The sequence below is a fragment of the Mytilus edulis genome, chromosome 5 (assembly GCF_963676685.1).
Source record: "Mytilus edulis chromosome 5, xbMytEdul2.2, whole genome shotgun sequence".
Classification (NCBI taxonomy): domain Eukaryota; kingdom Metazoa; phylum Mollusca; class Bivalvia; order Mytilida; family Mytilidae; genus Mytilus; species Mytilus edulis.
The window spans coordinates 14,570,961-14,596,834 of record NC_092348.1 but is presented as its reverse complement, the minus strand read 5'-3'; the positions used below and the strand labels follow the sequence as shown (position 1 = coordinate 14,596,834).

General features: G+C 33.1%; 1 protein-coding gene and 1 long non-coding RNA gene across 2 annotated transcripts; one reads left to right on the top strand and one right to left on the bottom strand.

Annotated features, from left to right (window-relative positions):
* Positions 1-551: 551 nt before the first annotated feature.
* LOC139523044 (protein IMPACT-like) lies at positions 552-24,476 on the top strand. Its single transcript, XM_071316794.1, has 10 exons — positions 552-690; positions 2,360-2,479; positions 2,998-3,050; positions 6,023-6,085; positions 7,296-7,372; positions 8,317-8,442; positions 9,343-9,437; positions 15,058-15,231; positions 21,486-21,620; positions 24,148-24,476. Exons 1-10 carry the CDS (start codon positions 664-666, stop codon positions 24,196-24,198), a joined length of 921 nt encoding a protein of 306 aa, XP_071172895.1. The 5' UTR covers positions 552-663; the 3' UTR covers positions 24,199-24,476.
* Positions 10,173-14,933, bottom strand: LOC139523037 (uncharacterized). Its single transcript, XR_011664551.1, has 3 exons — positions 13,960-14,933; positions 11,802-11,986; positions 10,173-10,307 (listed from the first exon to the last, which is right to left on the bottom strand). It is a non-coding gene; the product is annotated as an uncharacterized lncRNA (long non-coding RNA).
* Positions 24,477-25,874: the final 1,398 nt, after the last annotated feature.

The window sequence follows — 25,874 nt, the reverse complement described above, 5'->3', positions numbered from 1 at the left end:
CATTATATTCTATAATGATGATATATTCATCTTTTTTATATTTATATTTTAACCTGGCTAGGTAATTCTTCTAACCGTGGGTTATTATTGTTGGGCGCCAATGTAACCGGAGAGCACGAATTTCATTACAGAATTGCTTGTCTCCACCGGGACTCGAACCCGGGACCTCTGTGTTACAAGGCAGCGCTCTAACCGACTGAGCTAAAGAAGTACTTCCTTAGCTCTCAACCGCTTACGGCTGACTAAGTATCTACTAAGTTTTTCTAAGGGAAGCAATCCCATCACACTTGTATCCCTTACCCCTGTCCTCCCCCTCATTACAACTTTCTAGAGTCATGTCATGATTTCAAGTTAGCACAGTCACTAGATCTTAATAAATTTAAAAAGAGCTAACTGTGGTTATTTTAAATAACAAAATTTTATTTTTGTCAGTTTAACCATGGAAGTAATATAATACTTCCATGGTTTAACTTTTATAGCATAGATGGATTAAATCGTACTGAAAAGTAGTGTTCGTATTTTAATCACCACGTGATTTTACACGTGATCAATATTGTTATTTTTTAAAATGGCGATTTTCTGGAAGCATAGCCACGTTCATCAGGTTGCATTAGATTCTGTTGGAAATGACAGCTTTTTAAGTTAGTTTAGTTTTTAAAAGACATGTCTGAAACCAATTTTGAGAGACAGGTAATATATTAAAATAAGATAATAAAGATCAGCAAATACCAAGATTATACAATATTTTCTTCACAATGCTGTAGTTTCGTTTTCTACTTTCGTTTTACTAGATGGGTTTTACCAAGGATTTGTATAGTAAATTTTTGGTTTTACAATGAAAGCTGGGCATCGCTAGATAGTATTTCTCTTCTACCAGCGGATAACATAACAATTTGTTCATATATATATATGTAAAAAAAAAAAAAAAAAAAGATCATTGAGTGATTCTTGCATCTGTAACAGGAGGGTCGGATGGCTATGCGTCACCGTTCCCTCTTGTCGATTAATGGTTCTTTCTGCTGCGACTAAGCTCTGGCAAATGAGACCAAATACAGGTGTTGAGATACTTTATTAAATATATTCTACATAATTTACATGAATACAGTGAATCAAAACCATAAATTTGATTATGTATAGGACTAATGATAAATCCATGTAGTAATAAATGTAAGACGGATTAATGATAAATCCAAGTGGTCTATTTGAGACCCAGTACAAAATATTTCTATAACAGGTCTATTCTTTTCACAAGTCCATTTGAGAAGGTATAATTGCTCCATGAGAATGGCAAAATCTTCTTCTAAATATCCAGCAAGTTGGATGAAACATCTTCCAAATCATAACCATATGATTTATCTAAATATACACCTTGTCATTCCTTTCTCTGACAGTGAAATAGTTCATTTTGCGTCATTCCGTGTTAAGCAAAGGGAGATTATTACACAGCTGCGCATCTCCGTTACACATCACAAACGAAATCCTGCATGAAACTATTGTTTTGTGCTCTGAAAAATGTAAAATCTTGAAACATGATATATTCATGATCTTTATCCATGCTTGTGATTCTTTAAGTCATTTCCGGCTACTGTTTGCTTCAAATTGGTTAAAATTTTACTGTGATTCGTTAAAATATCCTTATCCTGATTTGATAGAGGTCTTAAATAATTATTGTTGCTGTCATTTTTGGACAAAAATAAACGTGATTATTCAAATTAGTCAATGTCTCTATTGTCTAAAAGAAAGTGTACACTTTACCGTCATACTCCAAAAATTACTGTTAACGTCATTTGGAAAGAATTTTTACCATTATTCGTCATGAAGGTCCCCCCATTACAACCCTCCTTTAACAATTGACTTGAGAATTTACATCAAATGCAACAATTGACATCATACAACAATCAGTTTTTTTTTTGTGGAATCAGATAAAAAAAATTAGTTGATTGTGCATGTAATGCATGGCCAATAATAATAGGAATATTAAAGGTGTATCATATGTATTATAGGGTATTGTAAAACTTGGATTTTTCTACCAAATTTTACTGCATAAATAACTAGAAAGAAAGGAATCCAGTTTTTTTTTTAGAGAAATCAACCTACCATTAAGGCATTTGCAGGAATGGGAACATATAGTCATATGTATAAAATTGTAATAAGATACATACATGTTTATAGTAATTAGGGCAGCCTACAATCATGACATTGAATACCTCTGAAAACTTTGTTGATATTTTTGGTATGGACTTAATCATTTTTGCTTACCTCAGTCTAAAGCTTGAACACAGATTTCCAACAAAGTAAAATTGCAATTGATATTTGAATTTAAAAATTTTAAAGACCTTATCTATGAATTATTTTATAGAAAGAAGAGATAGAAGCTTTGACATCTATATATGGAGATGATTGGCTGATGATTAGTGATCATGAATATAACATACATATAACTCCTGAAAATGACCAATCTCATGGGGTCAATTTAGAAGTAAGTACCATCTTGCATTTGTCTTGATCATTGTTTGATCTTTTGATTTTTTGCATAAAAAATGTGTAATGGGGAAGATTGCAGATAAACAAACTTTATAAAGTACAAAGGGAAATAACCTGAAAATTTACTATAGATAAATTAATACAGTCCCTGTACTTACTACTTAAATACATTACATTTTGAATGAAAATCTATACTATATGAATGACTTAGGTCTGTAACAATACATTTTATTGAGTATGATTTCTTTGGATCAAAGAAAGACTTCAAGGTATTTATGAGTAATGATTTCTACAAATGTTTTTATTGGTGGTGGAGAATGTTTTTATGAATAATTGCAGAGAACAGTTATTTCTGTAAATTCATATCATAAGAATTGCTTCTTTTCTTATGAGAAATAAGAATTCTGAAACAATCAATATAATGTATATGTATTTGGGTCGTTGGATTGCTGCTTCATTGAAATTTACCTCACAAATCATTATTTTCATAAGGATATCTTCAATGTTTTTCAGATAATTTTTACTGATAGCTATCCAAAAGATGGTCCACCTAACTACCAGATAAGGTACAGTATATAAAATAAATTTTGTAATTTCAGTTTAATGATGATTTGGGACAAGCAACTAATGAATTACTTCAAAGTTTTTATTTTGATTATTGAAACATCTTTTACTTGTCAAAGATTTGCATTTACCAGTATTAAGAAATAATGGTCACCGTGACTGGATCATTAGATTTTGTTACATTGTATTACCATACATGAATGATAGTCTATCATTTGACAGAATGCTGCATGTATACTTCAATCAGTTCTGTTAATACCACAAAAAGAATGATTCAATCAAGTTAAATAATTTTCAAGATTAAACAAAAAGAAAAAAGCCTGAATGAAATTGCTGTAAGAAAAGAACCTGTTCATTCCATTTTTGGTGTAAGAAGATTTCAAGTCTTACGAAGGCCTATGGTGCCGACTTTAAAATCATTGAACCATTACCACCTCCGTATGCCACATCCGTTTCTGTGTATTACAATTTCATACCAACTTCTGATTCTTGACACCAATTTTAACACATGATTAAGCATCTGAATCATTTCAATTGTAAATTAGGATTGAAAAACAGTCACTATCGTAAAAATTCACCTTTTTATTTATGTAAATTATTAGATTTCATCTCATCTTCATGAACATTATTTGTTTACTTGTAACCGGATGTTTTAAATGTAGATATTTGTAGTACTCATACGTGAATTTTGTATCGGGACAACTCGCCCTGTTTACATGTTCACCCTTGGTCTGTTCGTCCAGAGTTCTTTTGCCCGTATAATAGTACGTTCACCCTGTGTTCATTCTCTAAGCTCTTATCAAGGACATTTTATAATACGTCCTTGCAATTATTTAAAAATATTAATATTAAGGGTATCGTTAAAAAAACCCTCTAAAACACGATTAAGTGAAAATCATCTGTTCCTTATTTTGTTCCCAAGGTACGTCAATCTTGTTCAGCCAATCAAATTCTGTGTTTCTCATGATCAAATTAAGAAGCCAATCAAAAGCTTTTTTTCTGAAGATTATTCTAACATGTTATATTTTGAACTTGTGTTGTTTTCATCTAGTTGTAAAATCGTGAACATGGCAGGTGAATTTTCATCTGCAAGGAGGTTCTTACACAGCTTAAGGATAAAAGCATGGCTGATTGACAAAATTCAATGATGCAGTACTACCATTAAGATACTAAATAGTATTTTTTCACTAATTTATTGACATAATACTTGTTGTAACATGTATATTTTATTTTTATATTCAATTAAATCATTTAAAGCACAATGTACTATTCTTTTTTTCACAAAGACCAACCTGACCCTTTTACTATTTTTATGCCCCATTTATGGGCATTATGTTTTCTGGTCTGTTCGTCCGTCCTGCTTCAGGTTAAAGTTTATTGTCGAGGTAGTTTTTGATGAAGTTGAAATCTAATCAACTTGAAACTTAGTACACATGTGTTCCTTATGATATGATCTTTCTAATTTTACTGCCAAATTAAAGATTTTACCTTATTTACATGGTCCGATGAACATAAAAAATGATTGTACGTATGGGAAATCCATGTACTTATGACACATTCTTGTCTGAAGAAAAAAAATTACATCATAACGATAATGGAACAAAGCAGGCTGGGTTAGTGGGGCTGCTTTTATGGTAATTCAAGTAACCTTTTATTCACCTTCTTCCACCTCAGAGCTATCAGCCCTTTGATTCATGAAAACTATGAATTGAATGAAGATACAATTAAGTATTTCAATGTAATCCCAAGAATTAAACTGGTATTCCAGCTTACTGCTGACTCAACAACAGATCTGTGAGAGTCAAAAGTTTTTAATTATTTAAAGTTGATGTTCAAAATTTACAATTAACATGTTAAAGCTAAGCCCAAGGAATGAAACTGAAATTAAGTATACACAGAGTTACTGAAAGTCAGAACAAAGTCCTAAACAAATGAAAATCAAAAATCAAAGTTTTCCCAGACTGAAATTTCAATAATCTGTAACAGGTTCAGTAATGGTGGGAGATATTATGGAAACAATTATTAAAAAAAATCAGCTGCTGGCCATAAAAAATTTCCATTTTTTCAAGATGGCCACCGCTCATTTTGCAATTTTTTTTGCCCCCTTGTGGATGATGTTTGTGAAGAGAAGTCATATATCGGAGATGAATCAGTAATCATCGAGAATAATAAACAAGATCTGGACCAAAAAAATATGGTCCATACTTGATATGGACTGTTTGTGAGCACGTACACCATCTCACTCATAAAACGAGTGTACGACCGAATGCACAAAATATTCTTTATTCATAATTGAACACCAGAAATTAAATTGTGGTTGAAATTCTCTCTTTCCTTGCACCAGTCTATCAAATAATCTAACGACACAGAGTCATGAACTATATTTTCTGCGTTTAGACATAAATGGTTCAAGCAAAGGACATGCAGTTATAGATCTTATGTGCATGTCTAGGTACATTTGAATAATGTTTATGTGTAAATTTTGTTTCATTATTCGCGCATGCGCAAAACCTGAAGAGTCAATTATTTATTTCTGATAAATATGTCACGTCATGCAAGGAATGTAGCCACTAAACCTGATATGATAATATTTTTCACTGAATGAAGTTCAAAGAAAAAGTTTCCAGAAAAAAAGTATTTTTGACCTGGAAAACCAATTTATAAAAAGACAGTGGCCATGTTGAAAATAATTTTTTTTTCATGGCCAGCTTTTCTTAAAAAGTATATAATAATGATGCTTCATGCTAATTTTCATGCTTGTATAATCATTTGCACAATTCTCTCGATTTTGCTTGCTAATATCTTCCACTATAACATCATAATTAAGTCAATCACAAAGTACTGTGAAATCTAAGATTATATTTGGAAGTCATTTGAACTGCCCAATCATTCAAATAAAATAATTTCAGAGTTTTCTTTCAATGCATGTAATAAAATCAGAAAAAATGCATAACATGATGTTTTGTCATTTCAGTGCACCATGGTTAAAAGGAGAATCTAGGCAAAAGATGGAAAATGCTTTAAATGATGTTTACTTGTAAGTGAAACAATATTTATGGATTTAAAATATGTTATTATCATAAGAACATTTAGTGCAGAAGATTGAGTAAAAGGGCAATACTGTCATTTAACTTTCCATAAAAAATGTAAAGATAAACAAACAGAGGGACGAAAGATACCAAAGGGACAGTCAAACTCATAAATCTAAAATAAACTGACAACGCCATGGCTAAAAATGAAAAAGACAAACAGACAAACAATAGTACACATGACACAACAGAAAACTAAAGAATAAACAACACGAACCCCATCTTAAATTGCTATACATATTGCATAATCTAAGAAAGAAAATGGAAAACTTTCAAAACTTATGTACTACTTGGACAAAGTGTAGATATTGGCTATCCTTGAGGTCACAATGCTGGTTATGTTGACCTTCAGTTGACTTATTTTCTTTCACTGTGTTGCTATGTGGACAAGTCTTTGACATAAAGACAAAAACTTAAGATATTTAATTTCATTAACATTAAGCAGGGTAGTCTTATTTAGTACTGACATATAATTAATATGGGGTTAAAATAACTTAGTGATGAAATTATTGATGCTCATGACTAACCTAATTTAAAGTTAATTCTTATAAAAGGATTTTAATCTTAATTGGGTTTATTGATGACACAATGCTGTTAACATGGGTTACAAGACGTCTACTTTTCAAGTTTGCTGTTGAATATAAAATAATGCAAATTATAACAACAATAAAACCTTAAGGTTAGGTAAAATTTAACAAATTTAGAATTTTAAATTGATACTATAAGCTGGTAGAGCATCAATTAAGGATAAAAATAATCTAAAAATATTGATAGGTCATGGACCTCCTTTTCGAGATATTTAAGATTTAAAATATGGTGGGAAAAGGCTGACTCTGACTTTTACCTTATATTTTGCATTGGTATTATTTGGGTCTTAAAACAAAAGAAAGAAAATCAAGAATCTTCCAAAATTTTGGCAAATGACCTTTCATGAACTATTAAGTCTATGGATGTTATGGGGCAAAATATTTTACATTTTATTGTATGGAAAAACACCATGGAGTCCGAACATTTGACACTAATTCCAAAACCTCACCTAAGTACATCCTTAAGTTATTTGCATTAATAGAAAGATAAATATTATAAGAGTACATATTAACTGAAAATTGTGAATTAAAATTATATTATTGTCATATTTAATATTTCTTTGTTTTAAAGAGAAAATCTTGGTGAAAGTCTAATATACCTATGGGTAGAAAAGATTAGAGAATTAGTTCAAGAAACACTGGAAACTGGTATTTATATTTCTTGTTAAAAGATTGTCATAAAGGACAGCATGTCAACATGCAAACAGGAAATAATATGACCATTTCACTATCAACAAAAAATTCAAAGTTAGCTTACATGTGGCTTTTTTTTTAACAATTTGCACAAAACATAATGAATAATAAAGCCTCAAACAGGAAAAGAAAAAATGAAATATAAATGTTTAACAAGCTACATGAAACAACCCTTTGACACCCTTATCAAATGGAACAGAATGAACCAGAAACATTGGAAAATAAAACAAGCATGTTCTTGTAATGCAACACTACTGAAGTCTTAGTTTTTCCAGGCAATGGTAAAATCATATGAAATTTTTTTTTAAGTTAATTTCAAAATGAATGCATGCACATGCAAAGAAGTAAAAATAAGACCTTTTTAAGTGTCATTTCACTCGTTATCATTGAGAACCTCCAAGTATTATTTCAAGAAAGAAATATATGAGGATCAGTATTCTGACATGGATATCAAATTTCCCCCTTTGAAAAATTAGTCTCACAATTTCTTTTAATTTTTCCAATACTTTATTGTAAGTACATGTAATGATTAGTCCTGTAAGAGTTGACAAATTATTGTTTGTATAGAAAAGTTGATACAAATTTTACATGACAATTCAAATTGAGAAAAATATCATGAAGGAGGAGATAACTCTTTGTACCAAATTTTATCTACCCTTGCTTTTAAAACCCTATTAGAGTTATAAGGTGTAGATATAAATAGAATATCAACAAATTGATTTTTTCTGTAGCACCAGTTGACAACTTGTACAAAAATCAGGAGTAGGAATCTTTAAAAGAAAATCGATTGATTACATATCATACATTTGTAAAGTTTTCCTTAAAAAATTACCTTTCAACTTGTTAGTATATCGCCTTCACTTTCTACATATGTTAGTTTTATTTGTTTTTTTTCCCAGGCAATAAATCACCAAGTGAAAATGTTTCTTCAGATGAAGAATTCTGTTTTGGAGATGAAGACATTCGTCTTGCTCAGTTAGAACTTACATCTCCTGAATCAATAGAACAAGCAGACGATGGCTCAGGTAAATTATATTGTTATAGATTTCTTCTTTCAAGAGGCAATGAAATTTGATTGACTATGCTAAATACTGGAATGTTACATCATAATATCATATCATAAAATACAATGTTGCTCTATTTATGCCTTTTGGTTAATTTTGTTGCTGATTTGCTGTCTCATTTCTGTCAATTATACAGACATAATTTTAAAAAAATCTACTAGTATATGATAGAATAGAGAATGGAATCAGCCTGATCACTTGGTCTTCAATGCAGCAAGAAAAGCCTGATCCTGAAGGTGGACTTTACCTGGCGCCTTAACAATGTATACTGCGATAGTTCAGGAAAATGGACACACAAACAGTTATGTCTTAAACATGCAAATGAACCAAAACTAGAAAAACACACAAGTCTAACAAAGGCTAGAGGTTCTTCACTAAAGTCAGTTGAAAAAATGCAGTGGGCTTAAACACTTTTTGTGAGATCTCAACCCTCACCTTTCTTGCCGATGTGGAAAGCAAATACCCAGCAAAACACACAGCAAGACTCAGTTTGAAAGTAGTCTATTGCAATATGATAGAATTAATCAGTGACTTAGAAATATTATTTTCCCACAGCACTTTACATGTACTTTAAAGTTGTCTTTCTGTCATTCTGTCCATTGATTCATTTTGTATCAGTTTACAATTTTGGTAAGAGGTAGTTTAAAAGAATGTTGAGTTTACACCAATTTGAAAATTGAGCACCTGTTCATTATGATATGAACTTTTAAAAATATGCACCAAATTAGAGTTTTACTTAGATTTTGCTATTACTGGTACTGAACATGGACATTTGATATTGTTAGCAGGGCATGGTGCCCTATTATTACTTTATTGATTAACAAAATAACTTTAAATGCTATTTACATTTTCATTTGATAGATTGGGAGTGTCCTGTTATAACATCAGGAGAGGTGCTTGTCGACAGAAACAGTAGATTTGTAGGTCACATTGCAACAGTTTTACATGTTAAACAGGTACATCATAAGTTACAGTGCTCTAGTATTTAATGCTGAACAGAAATAGGTAACATTGCAATCATTTCATGAATGCCATGTAAGCATGATATGTGAAGGTCACATTGCTCCTGTATTCAGGGTTTTTAAACAAGTGCAATACATTTGTAAGTTAAAACAATTCAAATTATACTGTAGCAGTTTTATTTTTGCATGCTTCACTTCTTTAAAAAGATGAAGCCTTTTGATTTAAGATGATAAAAAAAATTAAAAATCAGGAAAATGTTTCTGTACCATAATAAATAAGATATTACACAAAAAAAGTGTGCTTGCTGTACATGAAAATACAGACAAATCTAATTATAGGGTTGGTCCTGGTAAATATTTCATTATCTTGCCTCTGAGTATTTTTGAAGTCTAAGGAAGACTCAAAAGGTCAGCTGATTTTGGGAATTACCTTGGATTTTAGAAAGTTATAAATACAACATTCTACTGATAATGGAAGAAGAAGAAAAACAGTTTATGCCAGTTGGAAATTAAAACCATCTACTTTTCCAAAAATTATTCTCATGAAGTTAAAGTGTTTATATATTTATTTTCTAAATTCTCTTCGTTCAAACGAACATAAATTATTTATGTACTAGACTATATAATTTCTATATACCTCGGCCCAATCGGTTACTCATCTCATTCATAATATAAATAACTAAAACACTAGTTTTAGAACTTGTCAGGCACGATGACCATTCTTTTTTTATATAATATAAAATAATTTCAATACATGTTTATCAAATGATAACAAATTACAAATGTTTGTAATTGTGTAGATACAGTCCACATCTCAGAATAAGTCCTCTGTTTAAATAAACTAAAAAAGGTTGCCTCAACAATCTACAAAAAACAATCAAAAAATGTTACAAAAAGTATTTAATACTGTTTTCGAATATATATGTGCTTAAGTATAACTAACAAAAACTACGTGTGTACATGCGAATGGTCAACGCCCTTATCGATAATTTCAAATCGAGTCCACCGTATTTAAATACACTCGGGTTCATAAAACCTGTTACAATTCTATTGTTATATTAATAGAATTATCATACGATAAAATTCTTCCGCCACGTACATAAATATATTTATTTTCTAAATTCTCTTCGTTCAAACGAACATAAATTATTTATGTACTAGACTATATAATTTCTATATACCTCGGCCCAATCGGTTACTCATCTCATTCATAATATAAATAACTAAAACACTAGTTTTAGAACTTGTCAGGCACGATGACCATTCTCGATTGTACAAAGAAAGAAATTGCAGTAATAAATCTTATAAACCTAAAGATTTTGAAACTAATAAGCGTTTTTTCAAATTGTCGCTTATGTAACTGTCTTTTGCAATATCAGATTTCCACCTTCCGTGAATCTTTAATAATCTATCCGAGACACCAGAATTACTAGCGGCTGAGCAACCGCCTGCCCTAAAACTATGTGTACCAAATATTCTTGCGTTTAAACCTATTTCCGATAGAGCCCCTTTTACAATCTCTCTAGTCCTAGTATAAGATAGTTGTATATTTTTTTTTTTCTCAGCTTACAGTTGTTTGTACTTTTACAATACGATAAAGCTCTGAACACAAAATCATCTGAGGACCTGTCTATTTTAGCTTTGTCTAAATAATCACTTAAAATCCTAACAGGACAGTGTGCTTGATCAAGTTTAGCTATCAAAACGTTTTTTCCTTTTCTATAACAATCGGTTTTGCTACTCTCAATATAGATATCAATATGATCGTTTCCGAATGTGATGTTCTTAGCTCTAATCTGACATAATTCGCTGTACCTTAAAAATCCTGAATAAGCCAGAAAACACATAGCTAATAATCTAAGATTTTTTAACGAACTATTTGTACCGCCAAATTTCTTAAAAAGACTGAGCATGATGTTTGCATTCATCGGTTCTTTTTTCTGAATAGGCCTATTAAGCTTTCTTTTAGATGCCTCCACAATACATTTAACTATATCCGAGGCGCATGGGTCTTCAAACCCAGCTAAACTGTGAGCCCACTTTATAGCGTAACATGCAGCTTCTATAGTACTGTAGTGTTTAGCACTTTGCATTAGATATTGAAGATATAAACTGACGTAAATTTCGTTGGCAGGAAGGACAGACTTGATTTCTGTATACTTTTCAGACCACACTACAAAACGCTTAAAACTGTATGCATATTTAACAGTTGTATTTCTGGCTTTAGAGTCAATAACTGAATTCTTCATTTTTCTGAACAAAATCTTAAGTTCTGTGTGCTTTACTTGTGTGTCATTTTTCCAAAATCCCGTTGAAAATATTTTCTGTAAAATAATTATAAATTAAATAAATATTTACCTTGAAATATGCGTAACTGCTCAGCATACATCAAACAGAAAAAAACAGGTCCAGTGACCATAACTATACCCAGTGGTATCTACAGACCCTGTGGCCCAAAAAATATCGTCCAGTGACACAATATATACATCAATCAGCTTCTGTAAGCCCACATCTCTGAATAGAGAACCTCCAGTAAGTAAAATCTGCAAAAAGTAATAAAAAGTTATCACAAATATCAATCAGTAGCTTTCAAACGAACAGCTAAAATTCTACCTTTGAATTTTCCGTTTGCAAAGATAGAATTTAAATTGTTTCCAGAAACTAAAATTCTGTCTACCTCGTTAAATTCGAGCACGTCTAACACGTACGATCTGTATTCTGTATTTTCATCAAAAATTAATGGCCAGTAAGGAGACGACGGCCAACTCGGAACTATCAGTGTTCCCTCTGCTTTGCATCTGACCAAATGGTTTATGCACTTACAAACTAAAGACACAGGTGGTACTAATAGATTGTTTTCTTGTGCCCAGTGGCACGAGAAAGCGTCTACTGCTGAGGAACCAGGGTTCCAGTACAACGAACTAAATTTATCTACTTTGTTATTGTCCATATTGGCAAACCTGTCGAAGGTATGAGGACCCCAGAGGTCGTCTAAAAACTGAAAGTACTCTGAAGAAATACCCCAGTCATCAATATCTATAATCCGACTTAATAAATCAGCCTGCTCGTTCTCTTTTCTGGGTAACCAGATAATGTGTAATGTAATGTTTTCAAGTAAACAACACCTATAAATTTCTAAGGACAACTGTTGTAACTCTTGTACTTTGCTACCTTTATTTATAATGCTAACAGCATTCTTGTTATCTGTGTGAAAAGTCACAATACTGTTTGTAAGAGTTTTGAAAAGGCACCGACACATAACTGAATTGCTTTTACTTCTCGCCAAGTAGAACTCCTACCTCGCTCAGTTTCTAACCACATTTTGTGCAAAATTTTTGTTGAATTTTGTATGAAACCAGCAGCGCCCGTGTCGCTAGCGTCTGAAAATATGAAAATTTGAAATATTCTTTACCAGATCAACCGCCTTTAGTAAAGGCAAATTATCTCTCCAGAAAATAAGCTCATTGATACAATCAGGATACTTGCTGATGTTTACATATTGATCCCAATAGTCTCTTATATTAATAACTGAAAAAATGTTTCTTGTCATGATCTGGGTAACATTACCTACTGCTGGTGTTAAAGCAATTAACTTACCACAGATTTTGGCCAACTGTCGTACCTTTACCCTGTAACTAGAATTTAGTATAAAAGCTACCAAATTCAATATATCATCTATTTTTCTTTGAGGAATTTGCAATTTGCAAGAAATTAAATTCCAAGAAAAACCTAACCACTCAACGTGCTGTGAAGGTAACCATACACACTTGTCTTTGTTTGGCACAAAACCAGAAGCAATCAAGTCTGCTTTGATTCTTCGAGCGTGTTTTACACATAGTTCATAACTAACTTCGACCCCAAAACCATCATCTAAATAAACAGCTACCTTTATGCTAGATTTACGCCAGTGCTTTACCAATTGTCTCACAGTTTTAGTAAATATATACCCGCTGGAACTTAAACCAAATGGCAACACAGTAAAAACATAAAATTCTCCTTTCCACGAAAACCCTAAATACTTTTGATGTTGTTCAAAAATGTTTAAATGGTGATATCCCGACTTCAAATCAAAGACATATCCGTAACAATTCAAAGTAACATATTGTGATAAAGTTTTCCAATCTTCGAATTTAACTTTGTTTACAATCACTTGTTTATTTACATGTCTTAAATCTAAAATCAATCTGTGTTTACCTTTACCATTAACTGAAACAGTTAAAGGGTTAACAACGTGTGGCATAATTGATACACGTTTTACTAAACCGCCCAATACAAGCTCTTTAACTGCACTTGAAACAAAATCTGAATGCTCTAACGCAGATTTATTATTTTTAGAATACATATTTTCAGGCTCTTTTAACAAAGGTATTTTGTAACCATTTTCAATAATATCAACAATAAAACTAGAAGCGTTAATACTTTTCCAAAAGTTTACAGAATTTTTAAGCCTGTCTTTAACAAAAATATCTGAACAACCCTTTTCATATTCAAAATAAGATTCATAAACATCTTGTACCTGTAAAGTGTCCGTATGAGCGCTGAAATCCTTATGAAGTTCCTCTGGGAGCTCCAAATCCAGTCTTGGTGTCTTTTTTGCAGTCGGATGCCCAATGTCCAAAAAATCCACATCTGAAACACATATCTCCTTCCCTGGACCTTTTGACCTGGTTTCCGTAACCAGGTCTGCTCCCACGAAAGGGCGGCATGCTTACAGAAACTGGAATTGCATTATGAGCTGTTTGCGATGTAGAACCGGAAGCTTCAGCTGGTCTTTTTCGTACGTTCTGCTTCTTGTCTGCAGATTTTACGGACTTTAACTTTTTCACCGCCCGGGTATCAGCTGCCCTTATCTTCTTTTCGTCCTCGGAGTCGCTGGCTAAATCATCGGACAAATATTCTTGTACGGTTTTCCACCCTCCCTCCGACTTATCAGCAATTCTTATGAGCTTGTTTCTTTTCTTTAGCGTGTTAAGAGCCTCATTCAGAATAGTTACCGCTTTATCCGACTTGTTTCTCCCTAGGTAATCCAACGCCCTCTGTACCAAATCCTGTAAATCTACGTTCAGCTTGTACTGGACCTGATGACCCTTGAATTTGAACGAATTTTCAGCCTTTTTAACCTTTTTCTCCAAAGTATGCGTGGTATCTGTGAAAGATGTTTCAATACCCGACAGTCTAGTATCCATATATGTTTTGAGAAGCGAAAATAAGTCTGCATTAGACATTTCATGCGGATTTCTAGTAGACGTACCTTGTTCACTCGCTAAATCTAAGGTTTCCTCCTCCATATCAGACATTGTCAACGTACGTCTACGGCAATACAGGTTTAACTAACAAAAACTACGTGTGTACATGCGAATGGTCAACGCCCTTATCGATAATTTCAAATCGAGTCCACCGTATTTAAATACACTCGGGTTCATAAAACCTGTTACAATTCTATTGTTATATTAATAGAATTATCATACGATAAAATTCTTCCGCCACGTACATAAATATTTGTATAATAACTATATAATGTATATACTCTATTTTATTTATGAATGTTTGCATTATTTTAACCAAAAAATGTTTTCTCTGATAAGAAGTTCTTCTAATGATATTATTCTTTTAGACAAAAATGATGCTGTCTTCCTTAAAAGAAAACAAGAAGATAGCGGCTGCTACACATAATATATATGCCTGTAGAATATTAAAGGATGAACATGGAGGTCATCCTACATTCTATCAGATGTGTGAAGATGATGGCGAAACTCATGCTGGGTCACGTCTACTTCATTTATTACAGGTATGATATACAATTATTGTTTTTTTAATTTCCATTATATGGAGATGATATTCTCATGAGTCCAGAACACTGAGTAATATGAAGTTTCATTTTAATGTTAAAAGAATTGAAAATGACATGCTTTTGGCATGAGACCATAATAGTTTTATGAACACTTTTTGTTGAGCCTGCAATCTGGGGGCGGTGGGGGTGGCGTTAGCTAACTTCTTAAAAGTTTTATATTTTGGAATGTGGAAGACCTGATTGCTTCATACTTTGTATATGGATGCCTCATATTACAAAGTTTCCGTCAGTCACATGTCCAATGTCCTTGACCTCATTTTCATGGTTCAATGACTACTTGAAAAAAAAGTTAAGATTTTTTGTAATGTTAGATTCTCTTATTATAAGTAATAGGATAACTATATTTGGTATGTGTGTACCTAGCAAGGTCCTCATGTCTGTCAGACAGTTTTCACTGGACCCTGACCTCATTTCATGGATCAGTGAACAATGTTAAGTTTTGGTGGTCAAGTCCATATCTCAGATACTATAAGCAGTAGGTCTAGTATATTTGGTGTATGGAAGCACTGTAAGGTGTACATGTCCAACTGGCAGATGTCATCTGACCTTGATCTCATTTTCGTGGTTCAGTGGTCAAAGTTGAGTTTTTGAGTTTTGGTCTTTTTTTCTAAAACTATATGCAATAGGTTAACTATATTTGGTGTTTGGAAATATTTTATGATCTATATATATCAGTCGTGCAGGTTTTATTTGACCTTGACCTCATTTTCGCTGTTCATTGATCAGTGTTAAGTTTTTGTGTTTTGGTCTGTTTTTCTTAAACTATAAGCAATAGGTCAACTATATTTTTTTTATGGAAGAATTGTTAGCTGTACATGCCTGTCTGACATGGTTCATCTGACTTTGACTTCATTTTCATGGTTAATTGGTCAATGTTTAGTTTTCTTGGTTAATGTTAAGTTTATGTGACAGTTGTAATAAAGCTTTATATTTAGGACTATGAACATGATATCAATGATGAGTAAAGAAGGTGAGACATTTCAGCGTGTGCACTCTTGTTACTAAAAAGGGAAGAAAAGGGAAGATACATAAGTCATTATATACCGAACACAACATTTTACATATAATAAAAGTTATAAAAGTTTAGTTAAAAAAACTATGAGATGTGTGCTGAAAATCAGTGTGAATATATGCAATTGTCTGCTTCAAAGCATTTATGACGACAATAATCCATCAACTTGTATGAGAATTTTTTACAAGAGAATCACAGACAACAGATTTGTTTCACAGTTTTGATAGCCTCAAAGTATGAAATTTAGGGTAAATGCATATTTTATCTAAAAATTTGGATATTTCCAACTGTAGTCTATTTAGTCCGGCCGATCGGTGAAAAAAATGCTCAAAGAATGAGGAAAGCACCAAATTTTGGTTGATAGTACATTTTTGTGTACTGAACAATTTTAGCTATGGACCCACCCTCAAAATTCAAAATGGCGGCTTATTTCAAGATGGCTAACGTACGTTCTAAAATATTTTCCAATATTGCATAAACCACAGTGGATTTGATGCTAGAAGCACAAAAATCAATATATTTGTATGACTTGGTGTACTTAGCAAGATTTTGTTTTGATCTATCTTTGAAATACAAAATGGCGGCTATTTTCAAAATGGCCGCCTTGAAAAATAAGCAAATATTCATTATTGAGTCAGAATTGACCTGAATATAAGCATTTTATTGATGTAAAGTGTCATTTATAGTATCTGTCCCAGTTCTGTTCTTTTTGATTTTGCCTTCCTTGTCATTTCATACACAAAGTAGTTGCTTTCATAAAAAGCTGCAGTAGTAGCTTTCATTAAAAGCTGCACTGTTTGTTGTCTTGGGTCATACATAAAAGCTGTGGTTTGGGATTTATCTGCCTTAAGATATTATTCAGTGCCTATCTTATTTCTTGGGTCGCAATATTTTGCTATTTGAGATATTAAACAGTGAATTGAGAATCATTTAAACACATATCAGTGAAATGGCAGGAATTGAGGACAACACGGACAAGAACATTAAAATGGCAGGAGCTGAATCACTTGGGGATATTGAGAAACCCAAAGCTGAAGACGTTTTAACAGAAGACAGCTCAGAAATTACTATTAAACTATTGTACGAGGAATGTTTAGTAGATAGAAAATCTAATGCTTAAAGAACAGTTGAGATTTAACGCAATATAAAACAGAGCGAAGCGCGAATTGATAAAATATGTGTTGGTCTCATTACGTTTTAATTTGAACAGAAAGAGGCACTGAATATTAATAACGAACAGATGAAATCAATATCTCGGCAACTTCAGCAGTCTGAAGACATGATAGACCACAAGGCTAGTAATAATTGCTTGGCGGAATTGATGGTAAGACCAATACGATATTCAATGTTGTGGTGAGATGAATGGACAAGCTGACAACAACTGAGGAAGGAGACACAGTTCAATTTATAAGTGCATTTGAACAGCAGGGTACCTTCCAACAACTGGCATCTGTTGTAAATGAATTATTGGACAATCGAAATAATGAAGTTAAGATTCCTGCAATGGACACATCATCTAAGCCAAAATATGACCTTAGCCAGTACAACGCAAGTTTACAAAAAGTACACAACAAAATCCATGCCTTGGGTCTTTCCCCTATTGTAGTTCGCATGAACCATCAACCGCACCAACTCTGTTGAAGGTGTCTTCACCATAAGTCAAAAGTCCTATGTCAGGGCCCTTGGCCCTGCATAAGACAGTTCAAATTATTCAACAACAATCTCTATTTAAGAAAATACTATAAACCTCTAGTACTAATCAAGGATACCAGCAAAAAGGCTTATGTGTCTTCTTACGCACACTTAACATCTACTATGAGTCAATAATATTTAGTTAAGAGCAGCACACCATTACAAAAACAATTGGCTGCAAGTGGATTCTATCAAGCTTCTCCAATGTTGAATGCAGTGCCTATACTTACGGTATCATCCCCGTCGAGTCATACGGTAAATCCCACATTTATCACTCCAATTATGACAACTTCGTCAGCTCCTGGAGCTCTAATAGGCTTCCCATAAAAGCAAGCTGACTCCACTGACCGATCCAGGAAAGGGCAGAGGAAATCAAAAGAGTGTGGCAACACCTCTTCTTCAGACTCCTCATTAGAGAGAGAATATACCCGATGGCAAGAAAATCTTGGTGCAAGGGACCGGAGCCGAAGCCCACCTCCTAAAAATGCAAAAACTCAATTGAAGAGGATCCATGACTTGGGCGGCGTTCATTTACCAATTTGAACGAACTGTCGGTAGATGACAATGGTAAAACAGGAAAAATGTGTGTAGGCCCCAGATTGCCAGGCTGATGTTGGCTTTGAGTACGCTCGCAAGGTAAACACAGATGATCATTCCAAGGCCTTAAAAAAAGCATTCATTTGAAGCAGCGCTTCAGCAAGAAAGATCAGACCAGATTGGAACTATAGCAATCCGTCGAGGATGTAAAGACAAAGATTCTATAACACATGTTATAGAGAGGAACCCAGAAACATTAAACAAGGCGTTAAAACAACTGAAAACCTTAATAGCAAACCAGATGGCGATATTTGGATCAAAAAGTGACCAATTATGACCATCGACAAGTCTACTTTGCTGATGGCGCAGTATCACCGATCGACAAAAGAAATATGAACAGTCCTTTGGATAATGAGGTGCATAACTTCACACAAATTGTCACAAAACTAGCTGATGTTACGCTTTCAACTACTGTGAAAGTACTTTTATTCGTGGGGTACCAATTTTCGTGGTTTTCGTGGATGACTTTATCCACGAATTTAAGTGTCCAACGAAATAAAATAACCATTGTCTAAATCAAGACCTGGAAACATCCCAATCGGTAGGTTTGACTACTGATATGACATGTATGATCTAGTCTAAGAGAAGATATTGAATAGCACCAACTCTGAGAATACTTTAATAGCAGTCACAGAACTACAAACGCATGCAGGATTATACCCATTTAATCTTTAATAACCTAAAATGTACAACTTTTGTTTTTGATTAATAAAAGTCAGATTTCCGGTATTGATATGCTAGTATGATAAAGTGTTCATTTTATATCCTCATAGTTCTCGTACGTATAAGAAATAAAAAAATTATGCTGGTCTTGATTTTGCTAAGAACTATTTGGCAATTCATAGCATTTATTTATGTTACTGTTTTCTTTAGGTGACATGTTAATGGCCTAATTAACACCTTTGATGGTCTTTAATCTGTTGATCACTTTATCATGGGTTAATTAGTGTTATCACTACGATTTACACGGGTCAATGTTTACTTTGCAATTTCCTTCAATCTAGACTATTTGTAACCCTCGTTTCTAAAGGCTTCAATTTTTCAAATTTTTTTTTTTTAGAAAACTAAAATCCACGAATTTAAAAACCCACGAACATGTAAATATTGCTCAAACCACGAAAATTGATACCCACGAATTAAAGTACTTTCACAGTAATCAGCATAACCGTGGATTGGCCGATTAATATAACCTCGGTTCTTCTGATCCAGTAATCATGGAAGATCACCAGTTAAGTGGAAGATCACCTGATCAATATACACGTGGAAGATCTCCTGAGCAATACAATCGCGGTAGATCGCAAGATAGAAATACACCCAACCTTAATGCCTATCGATCAGCAACACCCCCACTAAGCTAAAGATCATATGGCCTCTAAAGACAACGGTTAGCATCTCCACGGACAAACTCCAGAAATCCCGTTTATTTCAGACAACGGTCACCTTCACCAGGATACGGAGCAAATCAAAGTGCAACCCCAACAATAGAGTTTTAAAACAGCAAAGGGTCGGGCCAGTAGACCAACGCACGATTCCAAAGTCTATTGGCCATGAAACATCACCTCACCACAAAATCGATCAGATGCCAACGTCCTCGTCAGATATTGTCATCAGACGAACCATGTGAAAGAGTTTAGCAGTAAGAGGTACTATTCATGACCAGAATGTGAGCATGATTGTTGACACTGCTGCAATGATAACATTAGTAAATGAGAAATTAATTCCGGCAAAAAATTTGAGATTTGGAGAACGTAGCGCTACGTGGTTTTGGTTAACAGCTTGTTATTGGGAAGATTATAAAGAACGACTCTCGACATTAATAGAGTACACATACAATGGGATCTGTGCAAAGAGCCATTAACAGACGATGTTATACTTAGGGTAGATATTTTGGACACACTGAGCGCAGTGATAAACCTGAGTACTCCCACAATTACCATCAACAATAAAGTGATAAATGCGGCATTTGTTAACAATGAAAACGAGATTTCAACTCAGCAAGTTTGCATAAAACGAACCATCACAGTTCCGCTAAACTAAAAAATGACTGTTACCATTAAAACTAATAAAAGTGCTGACCAGGAGTGCATTCTAGGACCATGCTCGCTGAGTAGATGCGAATTTGTTTCGCACGTAGTTGGAAAAGGAAATAGTTGCCCCTTAACCGTTTTAAGTGAAGGCAATCGTCTAATCCCCCTGAAGAAAGGTACACCTATTGATTACATAGAATGATTTGACGATGCAGTGGGTACGGCAGATGAAAACTCGATAAATGACTCAAGACGTGGCATTGAAGAGACACGAGACAGGTGCACTCGGCACTGCCTCAAAGTTCAAATGAGTTACCTACTATTCCACCACATTTAATCGACATATACTAACTTTCAATCGACTCGTTTAAACCTATTTCATTCCAACCATTCAAACTGAAAGCGTTTAAAGAACAATTACAATAACATGTAACATATTGATTAACATTTTGAATTTCTCTTTTTGTTTTTGTATATGCAGCCATATTTGCAAATGTTTGTGTTATAGAAATAACCAAATAATTTTTTTTATGTTTTAAAATTAATTGATAACATATTTAAAAACATGAAGTCCATTTTTAAAGAATCATTACTTTAATTTCCGAAATTATATAGAATACCTATAGGACAATCTTGATATTTACACCGTTTTTCCGCCATCTTGAAAATGGCAGCCATATTGGATTTTTCAGAGTGGGTCCATAGCTGAAATCAAAGGGTATATAATCAAGAACTACTATGCAAAGTTTCATGCTTTCCTCATCAAGTGAGCAATTCTGCTCTATATCTGCACCAATTGGCCGGACTAATTTAATATAACAAAGAATAATATGTGAATAAGTACCTGATATTTATTATTGTAGATAGTAGATGCCAGAAATGTAATGGTGGTAGTCACAAGATGGTATGGTGGTGTACATTTAGGTCCTGATAGATTTAAACATATAAATAACTGTGCTAGAATACTACTAGATCAACATGGCTTTATTAGATCTAAAGTAAGATATAGAAATAAATTGAGTCATCATTAAAAATGTGATATCATTTTTTAGCTCACCTGACCCAAACGGCCAAGTGAGCTTTTCTCATCACTTTGGCATCAGGCATCATCCGGCGTCCAGTTTCTCCTCTAAAACTACTGGGTCAAATTTAACCAAACTTGGCCACAACCATCATTTGGGTATGTAGTTTGAAAAATGTGTCCGATGACCCGGCCAACCAACCAAGATGGCCGCCATTGCTAAAAATAGAACATAGGGGTCAAATGTAGATTTTGGCTTATAACTCTTTAACCAAAACATTTAGAGCAAATCTGACAGCAGTAAAATTGTGTGTCTAGTCAACATCTATCTGCCCTGAAATTTTCAGATGAATTGGACAACTGGTTGTTGGGTTGCTGCACCTGAATTGGTAATTTTAAGGAAATTTTGCCTTTTTTGGTTATTATCTTGATTATTATTATAGATAAAGATAAACTGTAAACAGCAATAATGTTCAGCAAAGTAAGATCTACAGATATGTCAACCAGACCAAAATGGACAGTTGACCCCTTAAGGAGTAATTGCCCTTTGTAGTAAATTTTTATCAATTTACATTAATTTAGTAAGTTTTTGTAAATTTTTACAAAATATATTCCTCTGTTACTAAAGGGCCAAGTTTATTATAGAAAATTGTAAGTCTCAAGAATGTTCAGTAAAGTAAGATCTAAAAACATATCACCATCATCAAAACACAATTTTGTCATGAATCCATCTGTGTCCTGTGTTAAATATGCACATAAACCAAGGTGAGCGACACAGGCTCTCTTAGTTTATTATGCCCCTGCCATAGTGGTGGAGGCATTAAGTTTTACCTTTGTCCATCTGTATGTACGTCGATCTGTCTGTCCATCTGTAAGTCCCATAATTGGTTTCTGTTCTCTATCCTTTTACTTATACACAATACTTATTACCACAAAACACAGATCAAGTTTGAATTCGGGTAGTGTCACTTTTACCATTCTAGTGTTATGCCCTTTTATAAATGGAAAAAATGCTAATTTTTATGCCCCATTTATTATGCCCCATTTATGAGCATTATGTTTTCTGGTCTGTGTGTCCGTCTGTTCGTCCGTCCATCCTTTCGTCTGTTTGTTTGTTTGTTAGTTAGTCCGTTCGTTATTCCATCCGTCTGTCCCCACTTCAGGTTAAAGTTTTTAGTCGAGGTAGTTAACTTGAAACTTAGCACACATGTTCCCTATGATATGATCTTTCTAAATTTAATGCCAAATTAGAGATTTTTCCACATTTTCACGGTTCATTGAACTTAGAAAATGATATTGTGGATTGGGCATCCGTGTACTTTGAACACATTCTAGTTTCATTTCTGTTTTCTAACTTTAGTTTGCCTAAACCATATATTATTAAACTTATACACAAAAGTTAAAATGAAGTGGATGTCAGCAATTATAAGTCTGTATGGCTTTCAACAATGAGAGAAAAAAAAACATAGTTGGCCATAAAAGGCTCAGACATTAATAAAATATGAAATTGAGAAAACAAATTGCCTAATTTGTAATAAACAAATTACAAAAAACAAATATGACAGACATGAACCATGAGCAACAACCACTGAACTAGAAGGTCATATTTTTCAAGTAGAATTTTTAGTAGTATCAAAAAATTGTCAGAGTCATCAGCATTTATGTTTAGTCTTTGGTCAATTTTTTTAGACATCAATAACATTGTCAAATCTTATGGAAATTTAAGCAATTTGGACAGAAGCTTTTGTAAAGGTGTCAGACCACCAATTAAAAATCCCTGTCTGTTCAACCAAATTTTGCAATTTTCACAGCTTTCTAAATATTTTACCTTAAGTTTAACTTCATAGAAACCAGGTATATCCTGAATTGCAAATGTATCAGCTTTCTACATGCCAATTTTCACCATACCTTTAAAGCCTTCTAACAAAATAACTGACCTTCAAACAGAGGTACTCCAAAAAAAACTGGTTTTCTGGAAATCTAAAACTAGTATACTATGGAACGCATTAATCCTCAATTTTTAATAAAAACTCATAGACTAGTAAATTTTGGCTCAAAATGATCTAGATATATTTCTCTTTCACCAAAAGTTTCATTTCTTCAAATTTGTTGGTTAGTTTAAGTAAACAAGAACATCAAAAGCACTATTTTGTGTCAGAGTAGGGCTACTTTTACATACATTCTAAATTGGAGGGAGTAATTGGTGGTCTGACACCTAAAGACGAAGAGACAGTATTTATAGCGAAATTGAAAAGTTTTAATTTATGATCAAGAACCTGAAAGTATTTTCCTTGCATATTAGGCATGGAATCATATTACATCTTATTATTTTTATTTATAATCAAATAGATGAAAGATATAAAGAATTTAAATGCCATTGTAAAAAAATTAAATAGGGACAAAATGATGTGCTATGTTGTCTTAATTAATTTTATAGCATTTAATCTGTCTATTCTAAAATAACTGACTACAGTACTGTATTTTATTTATTTCTGTTTTGTTAGGATGAAAAGAAAGGACCAAAGAGTTCTGGTGGGAAGAAAAAGAAAAAGTAAATGGTGATACATAGTAGCTTGTTCTAGTTATTTATGGTTAATGCTACTGCTGAAACAAAGTGCACAGAAGTGTTTTGACAATTTGTGGGACAGTATCCAAGGACTTTGAAAAATAATCTTTAGATATTTAGAAATAGTGACAACAATGGATATATTCTTTTGAGTAAAATACCAGACTTGTAGAAGCTTTAGTTATGATCTTTTAATGATTATTACAGAAAGAATGATACATCATTGAGTAATGAATTTTGACTATATATTTAAGCATTTTATTTTTTTAGCTCACCTGGCCTAAAAGGCCATGTGAGCTTTTCTCATCACTTGGCGTCCGTCGTCGTCGTCATAGACGTTGTCGTCGTCGTTAACAATTTTTCAAACATCTTCTCCTCTGAAACTACTGAATGGATTTGAATGAAACTTAGCATGATTGTTCCTTAGAGTATCCTGCACAAAGTGTGTGCTTCGATTTTTGATCCGTCAAAAAACATGGCCGCTGTTACTTAAAATAGAACATAGGGGTCAAATGCAGTTTTTGGCTTATATCTCAAAAACGAAAGCATTTAGAGCAAATCTGACATGGGGTAAAAATGTTCATTAGGTCAAGATCTATCAGCCCTGAAATTTTCAGATGAATCAAACAAACCATTGTTGGGTTGCTGCCACTTAATTGGTAATTTTAAGGAAATTTTGCAGTTTTTGGTCATTATCTTGAATATTATTATAGATAAAGATAAACTGTAAACAGCAAAAATGATCAGCAGAGTAAGATCTACAAATAAGTTAATATGACCGAAATTGTCAATTGACCCCTTAAGGGGTTATTGTCCTTTAATGACAATTTTTCACAATTTGTTCATCATATTTGCTAACTTTAAAAAAATCTTCTCCTCTGAAACTGCTGAGTGGATTTGGATGAAACTTAGCATGATTGTTCCTTTGATTATCCTGCACAAAGTGTGTGCTTCGATTTTTAATCCGTCAAAAAACATGGCCGCCGTTACTGAAAATAGAACATAGGGGTCAAATGCAGTTTTTGGCTTATATCTCAAAAACGAAAGCATTTAGAGCAAATCTGACATGGGGTAAAAATGTTCATTAGGTCAAGATCTATCAGCCCTGAAATTTTCAGATGAATCAAACAAACCATTGTTGGGTTGCTGCCACTTAATTGGTAATTTTAAGGAAATTTTTGCAGTTTTTGGTCATTATCTTGAATATTATTATAGATACAGATAAACTGTTTATAGCAAAATTGTTAAGCAAAGTAAGATCTACAAATAAGTCAATTTGACCAAAATTGTCAATTGACCTCTTAAGGAGTTATTGCCCTTTAAAGACTTTTTTCACAATTTGTTCATCATGTTGACTTACTTTAAAAAATCTTCTCCTTTGAAACTGCTGTATCAATTTCAGCCAAACTTAGGCTAAATGAGTTTTAGAGTTTCAGAGTATCTAGTATAAATTTTATATTTCATTTCCTTGTATCTCAAGAAACATAGCTCCTATGGCTAAAATAGAACATAGGAGAAAATGATTTTTTTTTTGCTTTTGAAGAAAATAGGACGATTCAAAGAACATTTAAATAAATTGAAAAGCCAAAATAATCATTGATGAGAGATTAAACCAAAAAAATTCAGGTGAGCGATTCAGGCTCTTGAGAGCCTCTTGTTATTAAT

Coding starts and splice junctions, on each gene's coding strand:
- LOC139523044 (XM_071316794.1), top strand. CDS start 664: ATGTCTGAAACCAATTTTGAGAGACAG. Junction 2,480..2,997: donor CTCATGGGGTCAATTTAGAA/GTAAGTACCATC, acceptor AATGTTTTTCAG/ATAATTTTTACTGATAGCTA. Junction 15,232..21,485: donor GTCTACTTCATTTATTACAG/GTATGATATACA, acceptor TTATTATTGTAG/ATAGTAGATGCCAGAAATGT.